Source organism: Mustelus asterias, unplaced genomic scaffold (assembly GCF_964213995.1).
Source record: "Mustelus asterias unplaced genomic scaffold, sMusAst1.hap1.1 HAP1_SCAFFOLD_1471, whole genome shotgun sequence".
Classification (NCBI taxonomy): domain Eukaryota; kingdom Metazoa; phylum Chordata; class Chondrichthyes; order Carcharhiniformes; family Triakidae; genus Mustelus; species Mustelus asterias.
The window spans coordinates 1-25,955 of NW_027591416.1; the positions used below are offsets into that span (position 1 = coordinate 1).

General features: G+C 52.2%; 1 protein-coding gene across 2 annotated transcripts; it reads left to right on the plus strand.

Annotated features, from left to right (window-relative positions):
- The first annotated feature begins 344 nt into the window (after nucleotides 1-344).
- LOC144488333 (transmembrane 9 superfamily member 1-like) lies at nucleotides 345-15,993 on the plus strand. Of its 2 annotated transcripts, none has more exons than XM_078206383.1 (4): nucleotides 345-528; nucleotides 2,791-3,064; nucleotides 7,677-8,076; nucleotides 15,475-15,993. In XM_078206383.1, the coding sequence occupies exons 1-3, from the start codon at nucleotides 354-356 to the stop codon at nucleotides 8,068-8,070; spliced, it is 843 nt and encodes a 280-aa protein (XP_078062509.1). In that variant the 5' UTR covers nucleotides 345-353; the 3' UTR covers nucleotides 8,071-8,076; nucleotides 15,475-15,993. The 2 variants fall into 2 exon arrangements, with proteins under 2 accessions (XP_078062509.1, XP_078062510.1); XM_078206384.1 differs by having other exon boundaries at nucleotides 15,478-15,993.
- Nucleotides 15,994-25,955: the final 9,962 nt, after the last annotated feature.

A 25,955-nucleotide genomic window follows, 5' to 3' on the forward strand; every position in this document is an offset into this window, starting at 1 on the left:
GACCTCTATAAGATCACCCTCAGCCTCCTGTGCTCCAGGAAAAAAGTCCCAGTCTATCCAGCCTCTCCTTATAACTCAAACCATCAAGTCCCGGTAGCATCCTAGTAAATCTTTTCTGCACTCTTTCTAGTTTAATAATATCCTTTCTATAATAGGGTGACCAGAACTGTACACAGTATTCCAAGTGTGGCCTCACCGATGTCTTGTACAACTTCAACAAGACGTCCCAACTCCTGTATTCAATGTTCTGACCGATGAAACCAAGCATGTTTTATGTGTATAGCGCGCAAGAAACAATACTTTTCACTATATCCTAATACATGTGACAACCGGTCCCCACAGGTATCATCGTCATGGCGTTGCTAGGGATGTTCAACGTCCATCGTCATGGTGCCATCAACTCGGCGGCCATCTTGCTCTACGCCCTGACCTGCTGCATCTCCGGCTACATCTCCAGCAACTTCTACCGCAAGATCGGCGGCGAGCGGTGGGTCTGGAACATCGTCCTCACCACCAGTCTCTTCTCTGGTAAGGTGACTATTTATTGGTCACAAGTTGGCTGACATTAACAGTGCAATGAAGTTACTGTTAAAATCCCCCCAGTCGCCACACCCCAGCACCTGTTCGGGTCACACCGAGGGAGAATTTAGCACGGCTGGTGGACCAAACCAGCACGTCTCCCAAACTGTGGAGGAAGCCGGAGCACCCGGTGGAAAGCCGTGCAGGAATGGGGGAAGGGGTGGGGAAACATGCAGACTCCACAGACGGCGAATCGAACCTGGGCCCGTGGCACTGTTAGGCAGCGGTGCGAATCACTCATAGAAACCCTACAGTGCAGAAGGAGGCCATTCAGCCCATCGAGTCTGCACCGACCACTGCGCCACAGTACCGCCCGAATTGGAATTGGAGGGTTATGGCGGCTGGAGGAGATCCCAGAGATTTGCGGAGGGAGGTGGTCAGGGACACGGCTGAGAGGGAACGGGATTCGATGCGAGCTGGAACAAGGGGGCAATGGGAGACCGTTTGCAGTGAGCTCGTGTTTATGGAGGGGTGGGGGGGGGCGGGGTGGGGGCACTGGAATGTGAGAGGGCAGTCGGGACAGTCGTAGAGTGCGAGGAGGTGTCGCCGGCACGGGTGAAGGTTTCCACAGCGGAAGAGCTGAGTCCGGCTGTGCAGCGGGGCTGGAGTGGGTGTCGACACGGTTGGACGGAACAGAGGGGACAGCGGGTGATACTGCGGCACTGACCTGAATGCACTCAATTAAAATGATGCCTTTCACTCTATCTCCATTCCCAACCCTCTTCTTCCCCACACCCCCTCACTTCTCCCACACCCCCTCACTTCTCCCACACCCCCCCCCACTTCTCCACACCCCCCCCACTTCTCCACACCCCCCCCACTTCTCCCACACCCCCCCCACTTCTCCCACACCCCCCCCACTTCTCCCACACCCCCCCCCACTTCTCCACACCCCCCCCACTTCTCCCACACCCCCCCACTTCTCCCACACCCCCCCCACTTCTCCCACACCCCCCCACTTCTCCCACACCCCCCCACTTCTCCCACACCCCCCCCACTTCTCCCACACCCCCCCACTTCTCCCACACCCCCCCCACTTCTCCCACACCCCCCCCACTTCTCCCACACCCCCCCCACTTCTCCCACACCCCCCCCACTTCTCCCACACCCCCCCCACTTCTCCCACACCCCCCCCACTTCTCCCACACCCCCCCCACTTCTCCCACACCCCCCCCACTTCTCCCACACCCCCCCCACTTCTCCCACACCCCCCCCACTTCTCCCACACCCCCCCCACTTCTCCCACACCCCCCCCACTTCTCCCACACCCCCCCCACTTCTCCCACACCCCCCCCACTTCTCCCACACCCCCCCCACTTCTCCCACACCCCCCCCACTTCTCCCACACCCCCCCACTTCTCCCACACCCCCCCACTTCTCCCACACCCCCCCCACTTCTCCCACACCCCCCCCACTTCTCCCACACCCCCCCCACTTCTCCCACACCCCCCCCACTTCTCCCACACCCCCCCCACTTCTCCCACACCCCCCCCACTTCTCCCACACCCCCCCACTTCTCCCACACCCCCCCCACTTCTCCCACACCCCCCCACTTCTCCCACACCCCCCCCACTTCTCCCACACCCCCCCCACTTCTCCCACACCCCCCCCACTTCTCCCACACCCCCCCCAGCCCCCAGCCAGCGTCCCCCCCCACTTCTCCCACACCCCCCCACACTCTCCCCCCACCCCCCCCACTTCTCCCCACACCCCCCCACTTCTCCCACACCCCCCCCACTTCTCCCACACCCCCCCCACTTCTCCCCACACCCCCCCCACTTCTCCCACACCCCCCCCACTTCTCCCACACCCCCCCCACTTCTCCCACACCCCCCCCACTTCTCCCACACCCCCCCCACTTCTCCCACACCCCCCCCCACTTCTCCCCCACCCCCCCCCACTTCTCCCACACCCCCCCCACTTCTCCCACACCCCCCCCACTTCTCCCACACCCCCCCCACTTCTCCCACCACCCCCCCCACTTCTCCCACACCCCCCCCACTTCTCCCACACCCCCCCACTTCTCCACACCCCCCCCACTTCTCCCACACCCCCCCACTTCTCCCACACCCCCCCCACTTCTCCCCACACCCCCCCCACTTCTCCCACACCCCCCCACTTCTCCCACACCCCCCCACTTCTCCCCACACCCCCCCACTTCTCCCACACCCCCCCCCCACTTCTCTCCCACACCCCCCACCCCCCGCACAGCTCCATTCTTCCTGACCTGGAGTGTTGTCAACACGGTGCACTGGGCCAACGGTTCCACCCACGCCCTGCCGGTCACCACCATCCTGCTGCTGCTCACCGTCTGGCTGCTGGTGGGCTTCCCCCTGACTGTCATCGGCGGCATCTTCGGCAAGAACAGCGCCACCGGCTTCGACGCGCCCTGCCGCACCAAGAACATCTCCCGGGAGATCCCGGCACAGCCCTGGTACAAGTGCATCCTGGTCCACATGACCATCGGTGGCTTCCTGCCTTTCAGGTTGGTTTTGTTCCCCCCCCCCCCCCCCCCCCCCCCCGACTACCCAAGGCCGGAATTGAACCTGGGTCCCTGACGCCATGAGGCAGCAATGTCACCGCTTATAGAACAGAACAGGCCCTTCGGCCCACCATGTTGTGCCGACCTTTATCTGAAACCAAGATCAAGCTAAGGGGACAATTTAGCATGGCCAATCCCCCTAACCTGCACATCTTTGGACACTAAGGGACAACTTAGCACGGCCAATCCCCCTAACCTGCACATCGTTGGACACTAAGGGACAATTTAGCATGGCCAATCCACCTAACCTGCACATATTGATTGCTCGGCAGAGGAACCTGGATGTGCAGGTCACAGGTCACTGATACAGAGAGGAAATATACAGTAAATAGCAGAACCTTTAAGAGTATTGATAGGCAAAGGGATCTGGGTGTACAGGTACACAGGTCATAGAACATAGAACAGTACAGCACAGAACAGGCCCTTCGGCCCACCATGTTGTGCCGAGCTTTATCTGAAACCAAGATCAAGCTATCCCACTCCCTATCATACTGGTGTGCTCCATGTGCCTATCCAACAACCGCTTAAATGTTCCTCAAGTGTTCTGACTCAATCAGACACTTTAGGAACTCAAACTTATGTTCTGGGGACCTGGGTTCGAATCCCGCCAAGGCAGACAGTGGAATTTAAATTCAATAAGAATAGAAATCATAGAAACCCTACAGTGCAGAAGGAGGCCATTCGGCCCATCGAGTCTGCACCGACCACAGTCCCACCCAGGCCCTACCCCCACATATTTTACCCACTAATCCCTCTAACCTACGCATCCCAGGACTCTAAGGGGCAATTTTTAACCTGGCCAATCAACCTAACCCGCACATCTTTGGACTGTGGGAGGAAACCGGAGCACCCGGAGGAAACCCACGCAGACACGAGGAGAATGTGCAAACTCCACACAGACAGTGACCCGAGCCGGGAATCGAACCCGGGACCCTGGAGCTGTGAAGCAGCAGTGCTAACCCACTGTGCTAATAAAACTGGCATTAAGAATCTACTGATGACGGTGAAACCATTGTCGGAAAAACCCATCTGGTTCACTAATGTCTTTTGGGGAAGGAAATAGAACAAAGAACATTGCAGCCCAGAGACAGGCATTTGGACCCTCCCAAGCCCGGGCTGATCATGAAGCACTAACTAAACTAAGCGCGCAGGTACTGCAGGCATTGAAGAAGGCAAATGGTATGTTGGTCTTCATAGCGAGAGGATTTGAGTTTTGGAGTCGGGATATGTTGCTGCAATTTTACAGGACGTTGGTGAGGCCACACCTGGAGTATTGTGGGCAGTTTTGGTGTCCTTATCTGAGGGAGGATGTCCTTGCTATAGAGGGAGCACAGCGAAGGTTTACCAGACTGATTCCTGGGATGGCAGGTCTGTCATATGAGGAGAGACTAAGTCGGTTAGGATTATATTCACTGGAGTTCAGAAGAGGTGAGAGGGGATCTCATAGAAACTTATAACATTCTAACAGGGTTAGACAGGGTAGATTCAGAAAGAATGTTCCCGATGGTGAGGGAGGATAAACCTTTTGGTATTTGAGGTGAGGAGAAATTTCTTCACCCAGAGGGTGGTGAATGTGTGGAATTCACTCCCACAGAAAGTAGTTGAGGCCAAAATGTTGTGTGATTTTGAGAAGGAATTAGATACAGTTCTTGGGGCGAGAGGGATATGGAGGGGGGGGAAGGGGGGAATCAGGATATTGAATTGACGATCAGCCATTATAATGAACAGTGGAGCAGGCTCCAAGGGCCAGATGGCCTCCCCTTCTCCTATTTTCTGTGTTTCTATATCAGCGCCACGAGTGGGAGATCAGAATTTCAGTAGAACAGGGGAACCGTTGACAATGCTTCGGTGTATAAATAGGCTGAAATACAGGGGAGGGTTTGCACTGCTCTGGTGTATAAATAGGCTGCAGTGCCATTGATAGCTGGAGGTCAGAATTGCAGGGGAGGCTTCAAGCCCCGGCTTCCAGCGCAAGAATGTCTCAGAATCATAGAAACCCTACAGTGCAGAAAGAGGCCATTCGGCCCATCGAGTCTGCACCGACCACAATCCCACCCAGGCCCTACCCCCATATCCCTCCATATTTTACCCACTAATCCCTCTAATCTACGCATCTCAGGACACTAAGGGGCAATTTTTAGCACGGCCAATCAACCTAACCCGCAAATCTTTGGACTGTGGGAGGAAACCGGAGCACCCGGAGGAAACCCACGCAGACACGAGGAGAATGTGCAAACTCCACACAGACAGTGACCCCGAGCCGGGAATCAAACCCAGGTCCCTGGAGCTGTGAAGCAGCAGTGCTAACCACTGTGCTACCGTGCCGCCCCAAAGCATTCCGCAGCCAATGAGCCGGTGGCGGTGGTGTCGTGGTGACGACAATGGGCGAGTCATCCAGAGGCCCCTTGGGACACAAGTTCAAATCCCACTATGGCAGCGGGTGGGTGTTCAAATTCAATTGACGTTTAAGTGAACAAAAGTCTGGAATTGTATAAAGCGGGTCTCTGACTATCAATGTTTAAATACTGATCTCCCTTCTCTCCATTCCCCCCCCCCCCCCCCCGTCTCCCCTTCTCTTTCATTCCCCCCGTCTCCCCTTCTCTCCATTCCCCCGTCTCCCCTTCTCTCCATTCCCCCGTCTCCCCTTCTCTCCATTCCCCCGTCTCCCCTTCTCTCCATTCCCCCGTCTCCCCTTCTCTCCATTCCCCCCGTCTCCCCTTCTCTCCATTCCCCCCGTCTCCCCTTCTCTCCATTCCCCCCGTCTCCCCTTCTCTCCATTCCCCCCGTCTCCCCTTCTCTCCATTCCCCCCGTCTCCCCTTCTCTCCATTCCCCCCGTCTCCCCTTCTCTCCATTCCCCCCGTCTCCCCTTCTCTCCATTCCCCCCGTCTCCCCTTCTCTCCATTCCCCCCGTCTCCCCTTCTCTCCATTCCCCCCGTCTCCCCTTCTCTCCATTCCCCCCGTCTCCCCTTCTCTCCATTCCCCCCGTCTCCCCTTCTCTCCATTCCCCCCGTCTCCCCTTCTCTCCATTCCCCCCGTCTCCCCTTCTCTCCATTCCCCCCGTCTCCCCTTCTCTCCATTCCCCCCGTCTCCCCTTCTCTCCATTCCCCCCGTCTCCCCTTCTCTCCATTCCCCCCGTCTCCCCTTCTCTCCATTCCCCCCGTCTCCCCTTCTCTCCATTCCCCCCGTCTCCCCTTCTCTCCATTCCCCCCGTCTCCCCTTCTCTCCATTCCCCCCGTCTCCCCTTCTCTTTCATTCCCCCCGTCTCCCCTTCTCTTTCATTCCCCCCGTCTCCCCTTCTCTTTCATTCCCCCCGTCTCCCCTTCTCTTTCATTCCCCCCGTCTCCCCTTCTCTTTCATTCCCCCCGTCTCCCCTTCTCTTTCATTCCCCCCGTCTCCCCTTCTCTTTCATTCCCCCCGTCTCCCCTTCTCTTTCATTCCCCCCGTCTCCCCTTCTCTTTCATTCCCCCCGTCTCCCCTTCTCTTTCATTCCCCCCGTCTCCCCTTCTCTTTCATTCCCCCCGTCTCCCCTTCTCTTTCATTCCCCCCGTCTCCCCTTCTCTTTCATTCCCCCCGTCTCCCCTTCTCTTTCATTCCCCCCGTCTCCCCTTCTCTTTCATTCCCCCCGTCTCCCCTTCTCTTTCATTCCCCCCGTCTCCCCTTCTCTTTCATTCCCCCCGTCTCCCCTTCTCTTTCATTCCCCCCGTCTCCCCTTCTCTTTCATTCCCCCCGTCTCCCCTTCTCTTTCATTCCCCCCGTCTCCCCTTCTCTTTCATTCCCCCCGTCTCCCCTTCTCTTTCATTCCCCCCGTCTCCCCTTCTCTTTCATTCCCCCCGTCTCCCCTTCTCTTTCATTCCCCCCGTCTCCCCTTCTCTTTCATTCCCCCCGTCTCCCCTTCTCTTTCATTCCCCCCGTCTCCCCTTCTCTTTCATTCCCCCCGTCTCCCCTTCTCTTTCATTCCCCCCGTCTCCCCTTCTCTTTCATTCCCCCCGTCTCCCCTTCTCTTTCATTCCCCCCGTCTCCCCTTCTCTTTCATTCCCCCCGTCTCCCCTTCTCTTTCATTCCCCCCGTCTCCCCTTCTCTTTCATTCCCCCCGTCTCCCCTTCTCTTTCATTCCCCCCGTCTCCCCTTCTCTTTCATTCCCCCCGTCTCCCCTTCTCTTTCATTCCCCCCGTCTCCCCTTCTCTTTCATTCCCCCCGTCTCCCCTTCTCTTTCATTCCCCCCGTCTCCCCTTCTCTTTCATTCCCCCCGTCTCCCCTTCTCTTTCATTCCCCCCGTCTCCCCTTCTCTTTCATTCCCCCCGTCTCCCCTTCTCTTTCATTCCCCCCGTCTCCCCTTCTCTTTCATTCCCCCCGTCTCCCCTTCTCTTTCATTCCCCCCGTCTCCCCTTCTCTTTCATTCCCCCCGTCTCCCCTTCTCTTTCATTCCCCCCGTCTCCCCTTCTCTTTCATTCCCCCCGTCTCCCCTTCTCTTTCATTCCCCCCGTCTCCCCTTCTCTTTCATTCCCCCCGTCTCCCCTTCTCTTTCATTCCCCCCGTCTCCCCTTCTCTCTGCAGTGCCATATCGGTGGAGCTGTACTACATCTTTGCCACCATGTGGGGCCGGGAGCAGTACACGCTGTACGGGATCCTCTTCATTGTCTTTGCCATCCTGCTGAGCGTCAGTGCCTGCATCTCCATCGCCCTCACCTACTTCCAGCTCTCCAGCGAGGACTACCGCTGGTGGTGGAGGTCGGTCTTCAGCACCGGCTCCACCGGCTTCTTCATGTTCCTCTACTCCGTCTTCTACTACTTCAAGCGCTCCAACATGTCGGGCATGGTGCAGACTCTGGAGTTCTTCGGCTACTCCTTCCTCACCTGCTACGTCTTCTTCCTCATGCTCGGCTCCGTTTCCTTCTTCGCCTCGCTGCAGTTCATCCGCTACATCTATGTCAACCTCAAAATGGACTGACCTCAGGTAACCCCCTCCTCTGTGTGCCTCTCTCTCCCAGCCCCCCCCCAATAAAGTCCACAACACTCCAGATGTGGCCTCACCAGTAGTCCACAACACTCCAGATGTGGCCTCACCAGTAGTCCACAACACTCCAGATGTGGCCTCACCAGTCGTCCACAACACTCCAGATGTGGCCTCACCAGTAGTCCACAACACTCCAGATGTGGCCTCACCAGTAGTCCACAACACTCCAGATGTGGCCTCACCAGTAGTCCACTACACTCCAGATGTGGCCTCACCAGTAGTCCACAATACTCCAGATGTGGCCTCACCAGTAGTCCACAACACTCCAGATGTGGCCTCACCAGTAGTCCACAATACTCCAGATGTGGCCTCACCAGTAGTCCACAACACTCCAGATGTGGCCTCACCAGTAGTCCACAACACTCCAGATGTGGCCTCACCAGTAGTCCACAACACTCCAGATGTGGCCTCACCAGTAGTCCACAACACTCCAGATGTGGCCTCACCAGTAGTCCACAATACTCCAGATGTGGCCTCACCAGTAGTCCACAACACTCCAGATGTGGCCTCACCAGTAGTCCACAACACTCCAGATGTGGCCTCACCAGTAGTCCACAACACTCCAGATGTGGCCTCACCAGTAGTCCACAACACTCCAGATGTGGTCTTAACCCCAGTCTATCACATCGATCTCAGATCTTAGTGTCCTCGTGCATCAACCACTGAAAGTGAGCGTGCAGGTACAGCAGGCAATATAGAATCATAGAAACCCCACAGTACAGAAAGAGGCCATTCGGCCCATCGAGTCTGCACCGACCACAATCCCACCCAGGCCCTACCCCCATATCCCTACACATTTACCCACTAATCCCTCTAACCTACGCACCTCAGGACACTAAGGGAGTTGGAGTGTTATGGTAAGGTTATATAAGGCATTGGTGAGGCCGAATTTGGAGTATTGTGTACAGTTTTGGTCACCTAGTTACAGGAAGGATGTAAATAAGGTTGAAAGAGTGCAGAGAAGGTTCACAAGGATGTTGCCGGGACTTGAGAAGCTGAGTTACAGAGAGAGATTGAATAGGTTGGGACTTTATTCCCTGGAGCATAGAAGATTGAGGGGAGATTTGATAGAGGTGTATGAGATTTTGATGGGTATAGATAGTGAACGCAAGCAGGCTTTTTCCGCTGAGGCTAGGGGAGAAAACAACCAGAGGGCATGGGTTAAGGGTGAAAGGAGAAAAGTTTAAAGGGAATATTAGGGGGGGCTTCTTCACGCAGAGAGTGGTGGGAGTGTGGAATGAGCTGCCGGATAAAGTGGTAAATGTCACTTTTAACATTTAAGAAAAACTTGGACGGGTTCATGGATGAGAGGGGTGTGGAGGGATATGGTCCAAGTGCAGGTCAGTGGGACTCGGCATAAAATGGTTCGGCACAGACAAGAAGGGCCAAAAGGCCTGTTGCTGAGCTGTAATTTTCTATGGTTCTAAGGGCAATTTTAGCATGGCCAATCAACCTAACCCACACACCTTTGGACTGTGGGAGGAAACCGGAGCACCCGGAGGAAACCCACGCAGACACGAGGAGAATGTGCAAACTCCACACAGACAGTGACCCGAGCCAGGAATCGAACCCAGATCCCTGGAGCTGTGAAGCAGCAGTGCTAACCACTGTGCTACCGTGCCGCCCAGAAGGCAAATGGTATGTTGGCCTTCATAAAGCGGATCTGAGTCCAGGGATCTTTTACTGCAATTGTACAGGCGTTGGTAAGGTATTGTGTGCAGTTTTGGTCTCAAAGAAAAGTGCAGCACAGGAAGAGGCCCTTTGGCCCTCCAAGCCCGTGCCGATCATGATGCCCTTACTCGGTCCGAATGCCCCTATTCGTGGACCCATCCAGGTACCTCTTAAATGTTGCTAATGTGCCGCCTTCCACCACCTCTCCTGGCAGCGCGTTCCAGGCACCCACCGCTCTCTGCGTACGTTTTTCACCCTGCACATCTCCCTTAAACTTCCCCCTCTCGCCTTGAACCTGTGCCCCCCTTGTAACTGACACCTCCACCCTGGGGGGACAAGCCTCTGATTATCCCAGCCTATCCTGTGCTGCTCGGGCTGCAGTGGAGAGTGACAGTTGGGGAAGTGTGGGGAAGTTTTTTGTTTTCTTTTTTTCTTGCTGGTAATGGCTTCAGGGATGGCAGTTCAGGCAGTATGCTGCATCTCCTGTGGGATGTATGTGGTGAGGAAATCCAGTAGTGTTTCAGGAGATTTTAGTTGTAAGAAGTGCATTAGATTGCAGCTTCTGGAGGAGCGTGTAAAGGAGCTGGAGGGGGAGGTAGAGGAACTCCGCATAATTCGGGAGGCGGAGGTGGAAGTTGATAGGAGTTATAGAGAAATAGTAACTCCTAGAAATGAGGCTTGGGTCAATGCCAGGAGGAGGGGTAAGAAGCAATCGGGAAGACAATCCCCTGGGGCGGTTCCCCTCCATAATAGGTTTTCGGTGCTGGAGGCTACAGTTGAGGAGGAATCAACTGAGCATAGAGAGCAGATCTCTGGGGGTGAGCCGAGTGAAAAAGCTCAGGTGGTTAGGGGCTGTAAAAGACTGGGCCTTGTGATTGGGGACTCCACAATTAAGGGGACAGATAGGAGGGTCGGAACTAAAGGTAGGGACTCAGGGTTGGTGTGTTGCCTACCAGGGGCTGGGGTCCGGGATGTGTCTGACAGGGTATTCAGGACTCTTAGGGGGGAGGGAGATAAACCACAAGTTATTGTACATGTGGGGACACACGACATAGGGAGGATAGGGGAAGGGGATATTAGGCAGGGATTTATGGAGTTGGGGTGGAAACTAAAGGCCAAGACTGACAGAGTGGTTATCTCTGGACTCTTGCCTGTACCACGGGATAGTTTAGAGAGGAATAGGGAGAGGGAAGGTTTGAATTCATGGCTGAGGGGATGGTGCAGGAGGGAGGGGTTCAGGTACTTAAGCAATTGGGGCTCGTACTGGGGAAGGTGTGACCTCTATGAGAAGGATGGTCTACACCTTAATCAGAAGGGGACCAATATCCTGGGGGGTAAATTTGCTAAGGCCATGCAGGGAGGTTTAAACTGATTCGGGGGGGGGGAGGGATCCTGAGTAGTGGGGCTGAAAGTGAGGGATGCATGGATGGGGACTGCAATGCACGGCATTGCAGAGGTGGGGTGGAGCAGGGTTTGAAATGTGTATACTTCAATGCCAGGAGTATTCGCAATAAAGTGGGTGAACTTGCAGCGTGGATCAGTACCTGGGACTTCGATGTTGTGGCTATTTCAGAGACATGGATAGAGCAGGGGCAGGAATGGATGCTGCAGGTCCCGGGGTTCAAATGTTTTAGTCGAAGTAGGGAAGGAGGTAGAAGAGGGGGAGGGGTAGCATTATTGGTCAGAGATTGTATCACAGTGTCAGAGAGGAGGTTTGATGAGGACTTATCTGTTGAGGTAGTATGGGCGGAGATTAGAAATAGGAGAGGAGAGGTCACCCTGTTGGGAGTCTTTTATAGACCTCCTAAAAGTTCTAGAGAGGTTGAGGAAAGGATTGCGGAGTCAATCCTGCTTAGGAGTGAAAGTAATAGGGCAATTGTTATGGGGGATTTTAACTTGACTAATATTGACTGGAATTGTTATAGCTCTAGCTCGTTAGAGGGGTCAGTTTTTGTTCAAAGCGTGCAGGAAGGTTTTTTGACTCAGTATGTAGACAGGCCAACTAGAGGTGAGGCTATATTGGATCTGGTGCTGGGAAATGAGCCAGACCAGGTGCTAGACTTGGAAGTTGGTGTGCATTTTGGTGATAGTGACCACAATTCGGTTACGTTCACCTTAGTGATGGAAAGGGATAGGCATGAACCTCGGGCCAGTGGTTTTAGCTGGGGGAAGGGTAATTATGAGGCTATTAGGAGAGAATTAGGAAACATAGGTTGGACTAGGAGATTACAGGGACTGGGAACGTCCGACATGTGGAGTTTTTTCAAGGAGCAGCTACTGCGAGTCTGTGATAGGTATGTCCCTGTCAGGCAAGGAGGAATTGGTAGGGCTAGGGAACCGTGGTGCACCAAAAAAGTTTCTTTGTTGGTTAAAAAGAAAAAGGAGGCTTATGTTCGGATGAGACGTGAGCACTCGGGTAGTGCACTAGAAAGCTTTAGATTGGCTAAGAGGGAGTTGAAGAGCGAGCTTAGAAGGGCTAAAAGGGGACATGAGAAGACTTTGGCGGATAGGGTTAAAGAGAATCCTAAGGCGTTCTATAGGTATGTCAAGAACAGAAGGTTGGTTAGGGCAAGTTTAGGGCCAGTTATAGATGGCAGAGGGAAGTTATGTGTGGAACCGGAGGAGATTGGTGAAGCATTGAACCAATATTTCTCTTCGGTGTTCACGCAAGGGGACATGAATATAGCTGAGGAGGACACTGGGTTGCAAGGGAGTAGAATAGACAGTATTACAGTTGATAAGGAGGATGTGCAGGATATTCTGGAGGGTCTGAAAATAGATAAATCCCCTGGTCCGGATGGGATTTATCCAAGGATTCTCTGGGAGGCAAGAGAAGTGATTGCAGAGCCTCTGGCTCTGATCTTCAGGTCGTCGTTGGCCTCTGGTATAGTACCAGAAGATTGGAGGTTAGCGAATGTTGTCCCATTGTTTAAGAAGGGGAACAGAGACTTCCCCGGGAATTATAGACCGGTGAGTCTCACTTCTGTTGTCGGCAAGATGTTGGAAAAAATTATAAGGGATAGGATTTATAGTTATTTGGAGAGTAATGAATTGATAGGTGATAGTCAGCATGGTTTTGTGGCAGGTAGGTCGTGCCTTACTAACCTTATTGAGTTTTTTGAGAAAGTGACCAAGGAGGTGGATGGGGGCAAGGCAGTGGACGTGGTATATATGGATTTTAGTAAGGCGTTTGATAAGGTTCACCATGGTAGGCTTCTGCAGAAAATGCAGATGTATGGGATTGGGGGTGATCTAGGAAATTGGATCAGGAATTGGCTAGCGGATAGGAAACAGAGGGTGGTGGTTGATAGTAAATATTCATCATGGAGTGCGGTTACAAGTGGTGTACCTCAGGGATCTGTTTTGGGGCCACTGCTGTTTGTAATATTTATTAATGATCTGGATGAGGGTATAGTTGGGTGGATTAGCAAATTTGCTGATGACACCAAAGTCGGTGGTGTGGTAGACAGTGAGGAAGGGTGTCGTAGTCTGCAGGAAGACTTAGACAGGTTGCAAAGTTGGGCCGAGAGGTGGCGGATGGAGTTTAATGCGGAGAAGTGTGAGGTAATTCACTTTGGTAGGAATAACAGATGTGTTGAGTATAGGGCTAACGGGAGGACTTTGAATAGTGTGGAGGAGCAGAGGGATCTAGGTGTATGTGTGCATAGATCCCTGAAAGTTGGGAATCAAGTAGATAAGGTTGTTAAGAAGGCATATGGTGTCTTGGCGTTTATTGGTAGGGGGATTGAATTTAGGAGTCGTAGCGTTATGTTGCAACTGTACACAACTCTGGTGCGGCCGCACTTGGAGTACTGTGTGCAGTTCTGGTCCCCACATTACAGGAAGGATGTGGAGGCTTTGGAGAGGGTGCAGAGGAGGTTTACCAGGATGTTGCCTGGTATGGAGGGGAGATCCTATGAGGAGAGGCTGAGGGATTTGGGATTGTTTTCGCTGGAAAGGCGGCGGCTAAGAGGGGATCTTATTGAAACATATAAGATGATTAGAGGTTTAGATAGGGTGGATAGTGATAGCCTTTTTCCTCTGATGGAGAAATCCAGCACGAGGGGGCATGGCTTTAAATTGAGGGGGGGTAGTTATAGAACCGATGTCAGGGGTAGGTTCTTTACCCAGAGGGTGGTGAGGGATTGGAATGCCCTGCCAGCATCAGTAGTAAATGCGCCTAGTTTGGGGGCGTTTAAGAGATCCGTAGATAGGTTCATGGACGAAAAGAAATTGGTTTAGGTTGGAGGGTCACAGTTTTTTTTTTAACTGGTCGGTGCAACATCGTGGGCCGAAGGGCCTGTTCTGCGCTGTAATGTTCTATGTTCTATGTTCTATCCATGCCCCTCATAATTTTGTACACCTCAGATCGGGTCTCCCCTCAGCCTCTGTCGCTCCAGTGAAAACAATCCAAGTTTATTCAACCTCTCCTCATAGTCAACACCCTCGACCTGGATGTTCACCAGGCAACATCCTGGTGAACCTTCTTTGCGCTCTCTCCAAAGCTTCCACGTGCTTCTGGTAGTGTGGTGACCAGAACTGCACGCGATACTCCAAATGCAGCCTAACCAAGGTTTTATGTAACTACAACATAGTACTGGGCGGCACGGTAGCACAGTGGTTAGCACTGCTGCCTCACAGCTCCAGGGACCCGGGTTCGATTCCCGGCTCGGGTCACTGTCTGTGTGGGAGTTTGCACATTCTCCTCGTGTCTGCGTGGGTTTCCTCCGGGTGCTCCGGTTTCCTCCCACAGTCCAAAGATGTGCGGGTTAGGTTGATTGGCCAGGTTAAAAATTGCCCCTTAAAGTCCTGAGATGTGTAGGTTAGAGGGGTTAGTGGGTAAAATATGTGGGGGTAGGGCCTGGGTGGGATTGTGGTCGGTGTAGACTCGATGGGCCGAATGGCCTCTTTCTGCACTGTAGGGTTTCTATGATTTCTATGAACATGATTTCCCAACTCTTGTACTCAGTGCCCCGGCCATGTGCTTTCTGAATGACCTTGGCCACCTGTGTCGTCACTTGTAGAGAACCGTGGACTTGCATTCCCAGATCCCTCTGTATATCAATGTTCCTCTTGCTCTCGAGGGAATGCAGAGAAGGTTTACCTGGCTGACTCCTGGGATGGCAGGACTGACATACGAGGAGAGTTTGAGTCCGTTAGAATTGTATTCGCTGGAGTTCAGCGTGAGAGGGGATCTCATAGAAACCTATAAAATTCTAACGGGATTAGTTTATTTATTTTTTAGTTATTTATTCGTGTTACAAGTAGGCTTACGCTGCAATGAAGTTACTGCGAAAAACCCCTCGTCGCCACACTCCGGCGCCTGTTCGGGTTACACGGAGGGAGAATTTAGCACGGCCCAATGCACCCTAACCAGCACGTCTTTCGGCTTGTGGGAGGAAACCCACGCAGACACGAGGAGAATGTGCAAACTCCGCACAGACAGTGACCCAAGCCGGGAATCGAACCCGGGTCCCTGGAGCTGTGAAGCGGCAGTGCTAACCGCTGTGCCACCCTGCTTCAGTTGGAAGGGACAATTGGGTACAGGCAACAAAAGCTGGGGCTTAGTGGAGACACCCGCTCCCCGCGGAAGAATCCATTTTATAAAAAAAAAGACTCCAGCCGACTTTGACACCCGTGTGTTATTTTTTCTTTCTCTCTCTGCAGCAGGCAAATCAGAAAACGGACCCCCAACACGGCGTCGCTGAGACCGAGAGGGGGTACGATCCAGCGCGCACGCCCCCCGGCTGCGGAACGTTCTGGAATTCTCCACACTTTGGATCACCCCTGGTTCTTCTGCGAGCGAGTGTGCGTGCAAGGAGCGGTGCACGGGTGTAACATATGTAACATTATAAATACTATAAAATGATGGGATTGGGGAGGGGGGGTTGTGAAATTTTATAAACTGCAAAGCGGCTTGTAAATTGGGGTCTGGGTTCTTTTGTACAGACAGCTTTCGCCTTGTGCCTCCTGATCTCTTTCCTCCTGTCCGACTCCAATCATTTAACTTGGTCACAAAAAAACAGAATTTTGCCACATTTGCGGATTTCAGGGAAGGCTGTCAGTTCCTGGGATCGGGGCGGTGATTCAGGAATCTCGCCCCGTTCCCCCTCGTGTGGGTGTGTGTGTGTATCTCGCCATCTTTTGAAGCTATCTTTTATGATAATAAAAAACTTAATTTTCCTTCTGATGTGTAGGTGGTGTGAACCTATTGACAGACTTGAACATCTATACCCCTCACTGTAACACACTCTGATATACCCCACACCCCCTCACTGTAACACACTCTGATATACCCCACACCCCCTCACTGTAACACTCTCTGATATACCCCACACCCCCTCACTGTAACACACTCTGATATACCCCACACCCCCTCACTGTAACACTCTCTGATATACCCCACACCCCCTCACTGTAACACTCTCTGATATACCCCACACCCCCTCACTGTAACACACTCTGATATACCCCACACCCCCTCACTGTAACACACTCTGATATACCCCACACCCCCTCACTGTAACACACTCTGATATACCCCACACCCCCTCACTGTAACACTCTCTGATATACCCCACACCCCCTCACTGTAACACTCTGATATACCCCACACCCCCGAACTGTAACACTCTGATATACCCCACACCCCCTAACTGTAACACTCTCTTATATACCCCACACCCCCTCACTGTAACACTCTGATATACCCCACACACCCTCACTGTAACACTCTCTGATATACCCCACACCCCCTCACTGTAACACTCTCTGATATACCCCACACCCCCTCACTGTAACACACTCTGATATACCCCACACCCCCTCACTGTAACACTCTCTGATATACCCCACACCCCCTCACTGTAACACTCTCCGATATACCCCACACCCCCTCACTGTAACACTCTCTGATATACCCCACACCCCCTCACTGTAACACTCTGATATACCCCACACCCCCTCACTGTAACACTCTCTGATATACCCCACACCCCCTCACTGTAACACTCTCTGATATACCCCACACCCCCTCACTGTAACACTCTCCGATATAACCCACACCCCCTCACTGTAACACTCTCTGATATACCCCACACCCCCTCACTGTAACACTCTCTGATATACCCCACACCCCCTCACTGTAACACTCTGATATACCCCACACCCCCTCACTGTAACACTCTGATATACCCCACACCCCCTCACTGTAACACTCTCTGATATACCCCACACCCCCTCACTGTAACACTCTGATATACCCCACACTCCCTCACTGGAACACTCTCTGATATACCCCACACCCCCTCACTGTAACACTCTCTGATATACCCCACACCCCTCACTGTAACACTCTCTGATATACCCCACACCCCTCACTGTAACACACTCTGATATACCCCACACCCCCTCACTGTAACACTCTGATATACCCCACACCCCTCACTGTAACACTCTCTGATATACCCCACACCCCCTCACTGTAACACTCTCTGATATACCCCACACCCCTCACTGTAACACTCTCTGATATACCCCACACCCCCTCACTGTAACACTCTGATATACCCCACACTCCCTCACTGGAACACTCTCTGATATACCCCACACCCCCTCACTGTAACACTCTCTGATATACCCCACACCCCTCACTGTAACACTCTCTGATATACCCCACACCCCTCACTGTAACACACTCTGATAGACCCCACACCCCCTCACTGTAACACTCTGATATACCCCACACCCCTCACTGTAACACTCTCTGATATACCCCACACCCCCTCACTGTAACACTCTCTGATATACCCCACACCCCTCACTGTAACACACTCTGATATACCCCACACCCCCTCACTGTAACACTCTGATATACCCCACACCCCTCACTGTAACACTCTCTGATATACCCCACACCCCCTCACTGTAACACTCTGATATACCCCACACCCCCTCACCGTAACACTCTGATATACCCCACACCCCCTCACTGTAACACTCTGATATACCCCACACCCCCTCACTGTAACACTCTCTGATATACCCCACACCCCTCACTGTAACACACTCTGATATACCGCACACCCCTCACTGTAACACTCTCTGATATACCCCACACCCCCTCACTGTAACACTCTCTGATATACCCCACATCCCCTCACTGTAACACTCTCTGATATACCCCACACCCCCTCACTGTAACACTCTCTGATATACCCCACACCCCCTCACTAACACACTCTGATATACCCCACACCCCCTCACTGTAACACACTCTGATATACCCCACACCCCCTCACTGTAACACACTCTGATATACCCCACACACCCTCACTGTAACACACTCTGATATACCCCACACCCCCTCACTGTAACACTCTCTGATATACCCCACACCCCCTCACTGTAACACACTCTGATATACCCCACACCCCCTCACTGTAACACTGATATACCCCACACCCCCTCACTGTAACACTATGATATACCCCACACCCCCTCACTGTAACACTCTCTGATATACCCCACACCCCCTCACTGCAACACACTCTGATATACCCCACACCCCCTCACTGTAACACACTCTGATATACCCCACACCCCCTCACTGTAACACTCTCTGATATACCCCACACCCCCTCACTGTAACACTCTCTGATATACCCCACACCCCCTCACTGTAACACACTCTGATATACCCCACACCCCCTCACTGTAACACTCTCTGATATACCCCACACCCCCTCACTGTAACACACTCTGATATACCCCACACCCCCTCACTGTAACACACTGTGATATACCCCACACCCCCTCACTGTAACACTCTGATATACCCCACACCCCCTCACTGTAACACTCTCTGATATACCCCACACCCCCTCACTGTAACACACTCTGATATACCCCACACCCCCTCACTGTAACACACTCTGATATACCCCACACCCCCTCACTGTAACACTCTGATATACCCCACACCCCCTCACTGTAACACTCTCTGATATACCCCACACCCCCTCACTGTAACACACTCTGATATACCCCACACCCCCTCACTGTAACACACTCTGATATACCCCACACCCCCTCACTGTAACACACTCTGATATACCCCACACCCCCTCACTGTAACACTGATATACCCCACACCCCCTCACTGTAACACTCTGATATACCCCACACCCCCTCACTGTAACACACTCTGATATACCCCACACCCCCTCACTGTAACACTCTCTGATATACCCCACACCCCCTCACTGTAACACTCTGATATACCCCACACCCCCTCACTGTAACACTCTGATATACCCCACACCCCCTCACTGTAACACTCTGATATACCCCACACCCCCTCACTGTAACACTCTCTGATATACCCCACACCCCCTCACTGTAACACACTCTGATATACCCCACACCCCCTCACTGTAACACACTCTGATATACCCCACACCCCCTCACTGTAACACTCTGATATACCCCACACCCCCTCACTGTAACACTCTCTGATATACCCCACACCCCCTCACTGTAACACTGATATACCCCACACCCCCTCACTGTAACACACTCTGATATACCCCACACCCCCTCACTGTAACACACTCTGATATACTCCACACCCCCTCACTGTAACACTCTCTGATATACCCCACACCCCCTCACTGTAACACTGATATACCCCACACCCCCTCACTGTAACACACTCTGATATACCCCACACCCCCTCACTGTAACACACTCTGATATACCCCACACCCCCTCACTGTAACACACTCTGATATACCCCACACCCCCTCACTGTAACACACTCTGATATACCCCACACCCCCTCACTGTAACACTGATATACCCCACACCCCCTCACTGTAACACACTCTGATATACCCCACACCCCCTCACTGTAACACACTCTGATATACCCCACACCCCCTCACTGTAACACTCTGATATACCCCACACCCCCTCACTGTAACACTCTCTGATATACCCCACACCCCCTCACTGTAACACTCTCTGATATACCCCACACCCCCTCACTGTAACACTCTCTGATATACCCCACACCCCCTCACTGTAACACACTCTGATATACCCCACACCCCCTCACTGTAACACTCTGATATACCCCACACCCCCTCACTGTAACACTCTCTGATATACACCACACCCCCTCACTGTAACACACTCTGATATACCCCACACCCCCTCACTGTAACACTGATATACCCCACACCCCCTCACTGTAACACACTCTGATATACTCCACACCCCCTCACTGTAACACTCTCTGATATACCCCACACCCCCTCACTGTAACACTGATATACCCCACACCCCCTCACTGTAACACACTCTGATATACCCCACACCCCCTCACTGTAACACACTCTGATATACTCCACACCCCCTCACTGTAACACTCTCTGATATACCCCACACCCCCTCACTGTAACACTCTCTGATATACCCCACACCCCCTCACTGTAACACACTCTGATATACCCCACACCCCCTCACTGTAACACACTCTGATATACTCCACACCCCCTCACTGTAACACACTCTGATATACCCCACACCCCCTCACTGTAACACTCTGATATACCCCACACCCCCTCACTGTAACACTCTCTGATATACCCCACACCCCCTCACTGTAACACTCTCTGATATACCCCACACCCCTCACTGTAACACACTCTGATATACCCCACACCCCCTCACTGTAACACTCTGATATACCCCACACCCCTCACTGTAACACTCTCTGATATACCCCACACCCCCTCACTGTAACACTCTCTGATATACCCCACACCCCTCACTGTAACACTCTCTGATATACCCCACACCCCCTCACTGTAACACTCTGATATACCCCACACTCCCTCACTGGAACACTCTCTGATATACCCCACACCCCCTCACTGTAACACTCTCTGATATACCCCACACCCCTCACTGTAACACTCTCTGATATACCCCACACCCCTCACTGTAACACACTCTGATAGACCCCACACCCCCTCACTGTAACACTCTGATATACCCCACACCCCTCACTGTAACACTCTCTGATATACCCCACACCCCCTCACTGTAACACTCTCTGATATACCCCACACCCCTCACTGTAACACACTCTGATATACCCCACACCCCCTCACTGTAACACTCTGATATACCCCACACCCCTCACTGTAACACTCTCTGATATACCCCACACCCCCTCACTGTAACACTCTGATATACCCCACACCCCCTCACCGTAACACTCTGATATACCCCACACCCCCTCACTGTAACACTCTGATATACCCCACACCCCCTCACTGTAACACTCTCTGATATACCCCACACCCCTCACTGTAACACACTCTGATATACCGCACACCCCTCACTGTAACACTCTCTGATATACCCCACACCCCCTCACTGTAACACTCTCTGATATACCCCACATCCCCTCACTGTAACACTCTCTGATATACCCCACACCCCCTCACTGTAACACTCTCTGATATACCCCACACCCCCTCACTAACACACTCTGATATACCCCACACCCCCTCACTGTAACACACTCTGATATACCCCACACCCCCTCACTGTAACACACTCTGATATACCCCACACACCCTCACTGTAACACACTCTGATATACCCCACACCCCCTCACTGTAACACTCTCTGATATACCCCACACCCCCTCACTGTAACACACTCTGATATACCCCACACCCCCTCACTGTAACACTGATATACCCCACACCCCCTCACTGTAACACTATGATATACCCCACACCCCCTCACTGTAACACTCTCTGATATACCCCACACCCCCTCACTGCAACACACTCTGATATACCCCACACCCCCTCACTGTAACACACTCTGATATACCCCACACCCCCTCACTGTAACACTCTCTGATATACCCCACACCCCCTCACTGTAACACTCTCTGATATACCCCACACCCCCTCACTGTAACACACTCTGATATACCCCACACCCCCTCACTGTAACACTCTCTGATATACCCCACACCCCCTCACTGTAACACACTCTGATATACCCCACACCCCCTCACTGTAACACACTGTGATATACCCCACACCCCCTCACTGTAACACTCTGATATACCCCACACCCCCTCACTGTAACACTCTCTGATATACCCCACACCCCCTCACTGTAACACACTCTGATATACCCCACACCCCCTCACTGTAACACACTCTGATATACCCCACACCCCCTCACTGTAACACTCTGATATACCCCACACCCCCTCACTGTAACACTCTCTGATATACCCCACACCCCCTCACTGTAACACACTCTGATATACCCCACACCCCCTCACTGTAACACACTCTGATATACCCCACACCCCCTCACTGTAACACACTCTGATATACCCCACACCCCCTCACTGTAACACTGATATACCCCACACCCCCTCACTGTAACACTCTGATATACCCCACACCCCCTCACTGTAACACACTCTGATATACCCCACACCCCCTCACTGTAACACTCTCTGATATACCCCACACCCCCTCACTGTAACACTCTGATATACCCCACACCCCCTCACTGTAACACTCTGATATACCCCACACCCCCTCACTGTAACACTCTGATATACCCCACACCCCCTCACTGTAACACTCTCTGATATACCCCACACCCCCTCACTGTAACACACTCTGATATACCCCACACCCCCTCACTGTAACACACTCTGATATACCCCACACCCCCTCACTGTAACACTCTGATATACCCCACACCCCCTCACTGTAACACTCTCTGATATACCCCACACCCCCTCACTGTAACACTGATATACCCCACACCCCCTCACTGTAACACACTCTGATATACCCCACACCCCCTCACTGTAACACACTCTGATATACTCCACACCCCCTCACTGTAACACTCTCTGATATACCCCACACCCCCTCACTGTAACACTGATATACCCCACACCCCCTCACTGTAACACACTCTGATATACCCCACACCCCCTCACTGTAACACACTCTGATATACCCCACACCCCCTCACTGTAACACACTCTGATATACCCCACACCCCCTCACTGTAACACACTCTGATATACCCCACACCCCCTCACTGTAACACTGATATACCCCACACCCCCTCACTGTAACACACTCTGATATACCCCACACCCCCTCACTGTAACACACTCTGATATACCCCACACCCCCTCACTGTAACACTCTGATATACCCCACACCCCCTCACTGTAACACTCTCTGATATACCCCACACCCCCTCACTGTAACACTCTCTGATATACCCCACACCCCCTCACTGTAACACTCTCTGATATACCCCACACCCCCTCACTGTAACACACTCTGATATACCCCACACCCCCTCACTGTAACACTCTGATATACCCCACACCCCCTCACTGTAACACTCTCTGATATACACCACACCCCCTCACTGTAACACACTCTGATATACCCCACACCCCCTCACTGTAACACTGATATACCCCACACCCCCTCACTGTAACACACTCTGATATACTCCACACCCCCTCACTGTAACACTCTCTGATATACCCCACACCCCCTCACTGTAACACTGATATACCCCACACCCCCTCACTGTAACACACTCTGATATACCCCACACCCCCTCACTGTAACACACTCTGATATACTCCACACCCCCTCACTGTAACACTCTCTGATATACCCCACACCCCCTCACTGTAACACTCTCTGATATACCCCACACCCCCTCACTGTAACACACTCTGATATACCCCACACCCCCTCACTGTAACACACTCTGATATACTCCACACCCCCTCACTGTAACACACTCTGATATACCCCACACCCCCTCACTGTAACACTGATATACCCCACACCCCCTCACTGTAACACACTGATATACTCCACACCCCCTCACTGTAACACTGATATACTAAAAAGTTTCTTTGTTGGTTAAAAAGAAAAAGGAGGCTTATGTTCGGATGAGACGTGAGCACTCGGGTAGTGCACTAGAAAGCTTTAGATTGGCTAAGAGGGAGTTGAAGAGCGAGCTTAGAAGGGCTAAAAGGGGACATGAGAAGACTTTGGCGGATAGGGTTAAAGAGAATCCTAAGGCGTTCTATAGGTATGTCAAGAACAGAAGGTTGGTTAGGGCAAGTTTAGGGCCAGTTATAGATGGCAGAGGGAAGTTATGTGTGGAACCGGAGGAGATTGGTGAAGCATTGAACCAATATTTCTCTTCGGTGTTCACGCAAGGGGACATGAATATAGCTGAGGAGGACACTGGGTTGCAAGGGAGTAGAATAGACAGTATTACAGTTGATAAGGAGGATGTGCAGGATGTTCTGGAGGGTCTGAAAATAGATAAATCCCCTGGTCCGGATGGGATTTATCCAAGGATTCTCTGGGAGGCAAGAGAAGTGATTGCAGAGCCTCTGGCTCTGATCTTCAGGTCGTCGTTGGCCTCTGGTATAGTACCAGAAGATTGGAGGTTAGCGAATGTTGTCCCATTGTTTAAGAAGGGGAACAGAGACTTCCCCGGGAATTATAGACCGGTGAGTCTCACTTCTGTTGTCGGCAAGATGTTGGAAAAAATTATAAGGGATAGGATTTATAGTTATTTGGAGAGTAATGAATTGATAGGTGATAGTCAGCATGGTTTTGTGGCAGGTAGGTCGTGCCTTACTAACCTTATTGAGTTTTTTGAGAAAGTGACCAAGGAGGTGGATGGGGGCAAGGCAGTGGACGTGGTATATATGGATTTTAGTAAGGCGTTTGATAAGGTTCACCATGGTAGGCTTCTGCAGAAAATGCAGATGTATGGGATTGGGGGTGATCTAGGAAATTGGATCAGGAATTGGCTAGCGGATAGGAAACAGAGGGTGGTGGTTGATAGTAAATATTCATCATGGAGTGCGGTTACAAGTGGTGTACCTCAGGGATCTGTTTTGGGGCCACTGCTGTTTGTAATATTTATTAATGATCTGGATGAGGGTATAGTTGGGTGGATTAGCAAATTTGCTGATGACACCAAAGTCGGTGGTGTGGTAGACAGTGAGGAAGGGTGTCGTAGTTTGCAGGAAGACTTAGACAGGTTGCAAAGTTGGGCCGAGAGGTGGCGGATGGAGTTTAATGCGGAGAAGTGTGAGGTAATTCACTTTGGTAGGAATAACAGATGTGTTGAGTATAGGGCTAACGGGAGGACTTTGAATAGTGTGGAGGAGCAGAGGGATCGAGGTGTATGTGTGCATAGATCCCTGAAAGTTGGGAATCAAGTAGATAAGGTTGTTAAGAAGGCATATGGTGTCTTGGCGTTTATTGGTAGGGGGATTGAATTTAGGAGTCGTAGCGTTATGTTGCAACTGTACACAACTCTGGTGCGGCCGCACTTGGAGTACTGTGTGCAGTTCTGGTCCCCACATTACAGGAAGGATGTGGAGGCTTTGGAGAGGGTGCAGAGGAGGTTTACCAGGATGTTGCCTGGTATGGAGGGGAGATCCTATGAGGAGAGGCTGAGGGATTTGGGATTGTTTTCGCTGGAAAGGCGGCGGCTAAGAGGGGATCTTATTGAAACATATAAGATGATTAGAGGTTTAGATAGGGTGGATAGTGATAGCCTTTTTCCTCTGATGGAGAAATCCAGCACGAGGGGGCATGGCTTTAAATTGAGGGGGGGTAGTTATAGAACCGATGTCAGGGGTAGGTTCTTTACCCAGAGGGTGGTGAGGGATTGGAATGCCCTGCCAGCATCAGTAGTAAATGCGCCTAGTTTGGGGGCGTTTAAGAGATCCGTAGATAGGTTCATGGACGAAAAGAAATTGGTTTAGGTTGGAGGGTCACAGTTTTTTTTTTAACTGGTCGGTGCAACATCGTGGGCCGAAGGGCCTGTTCTGCGCTGTAATGTTCTATGTTCTATGTTCTATACCCCACACCCCCTCACTGTAACACACTCTGATATACTCCACACCCCCTCACTGTAACACTCTCTGATATACCCCACACCCCCTCACTGTAACACTCTCTGATATACCCCACACCCCCTCACTGTAACACACTCTGATATACCCCACACCCCCTCACTGTAAC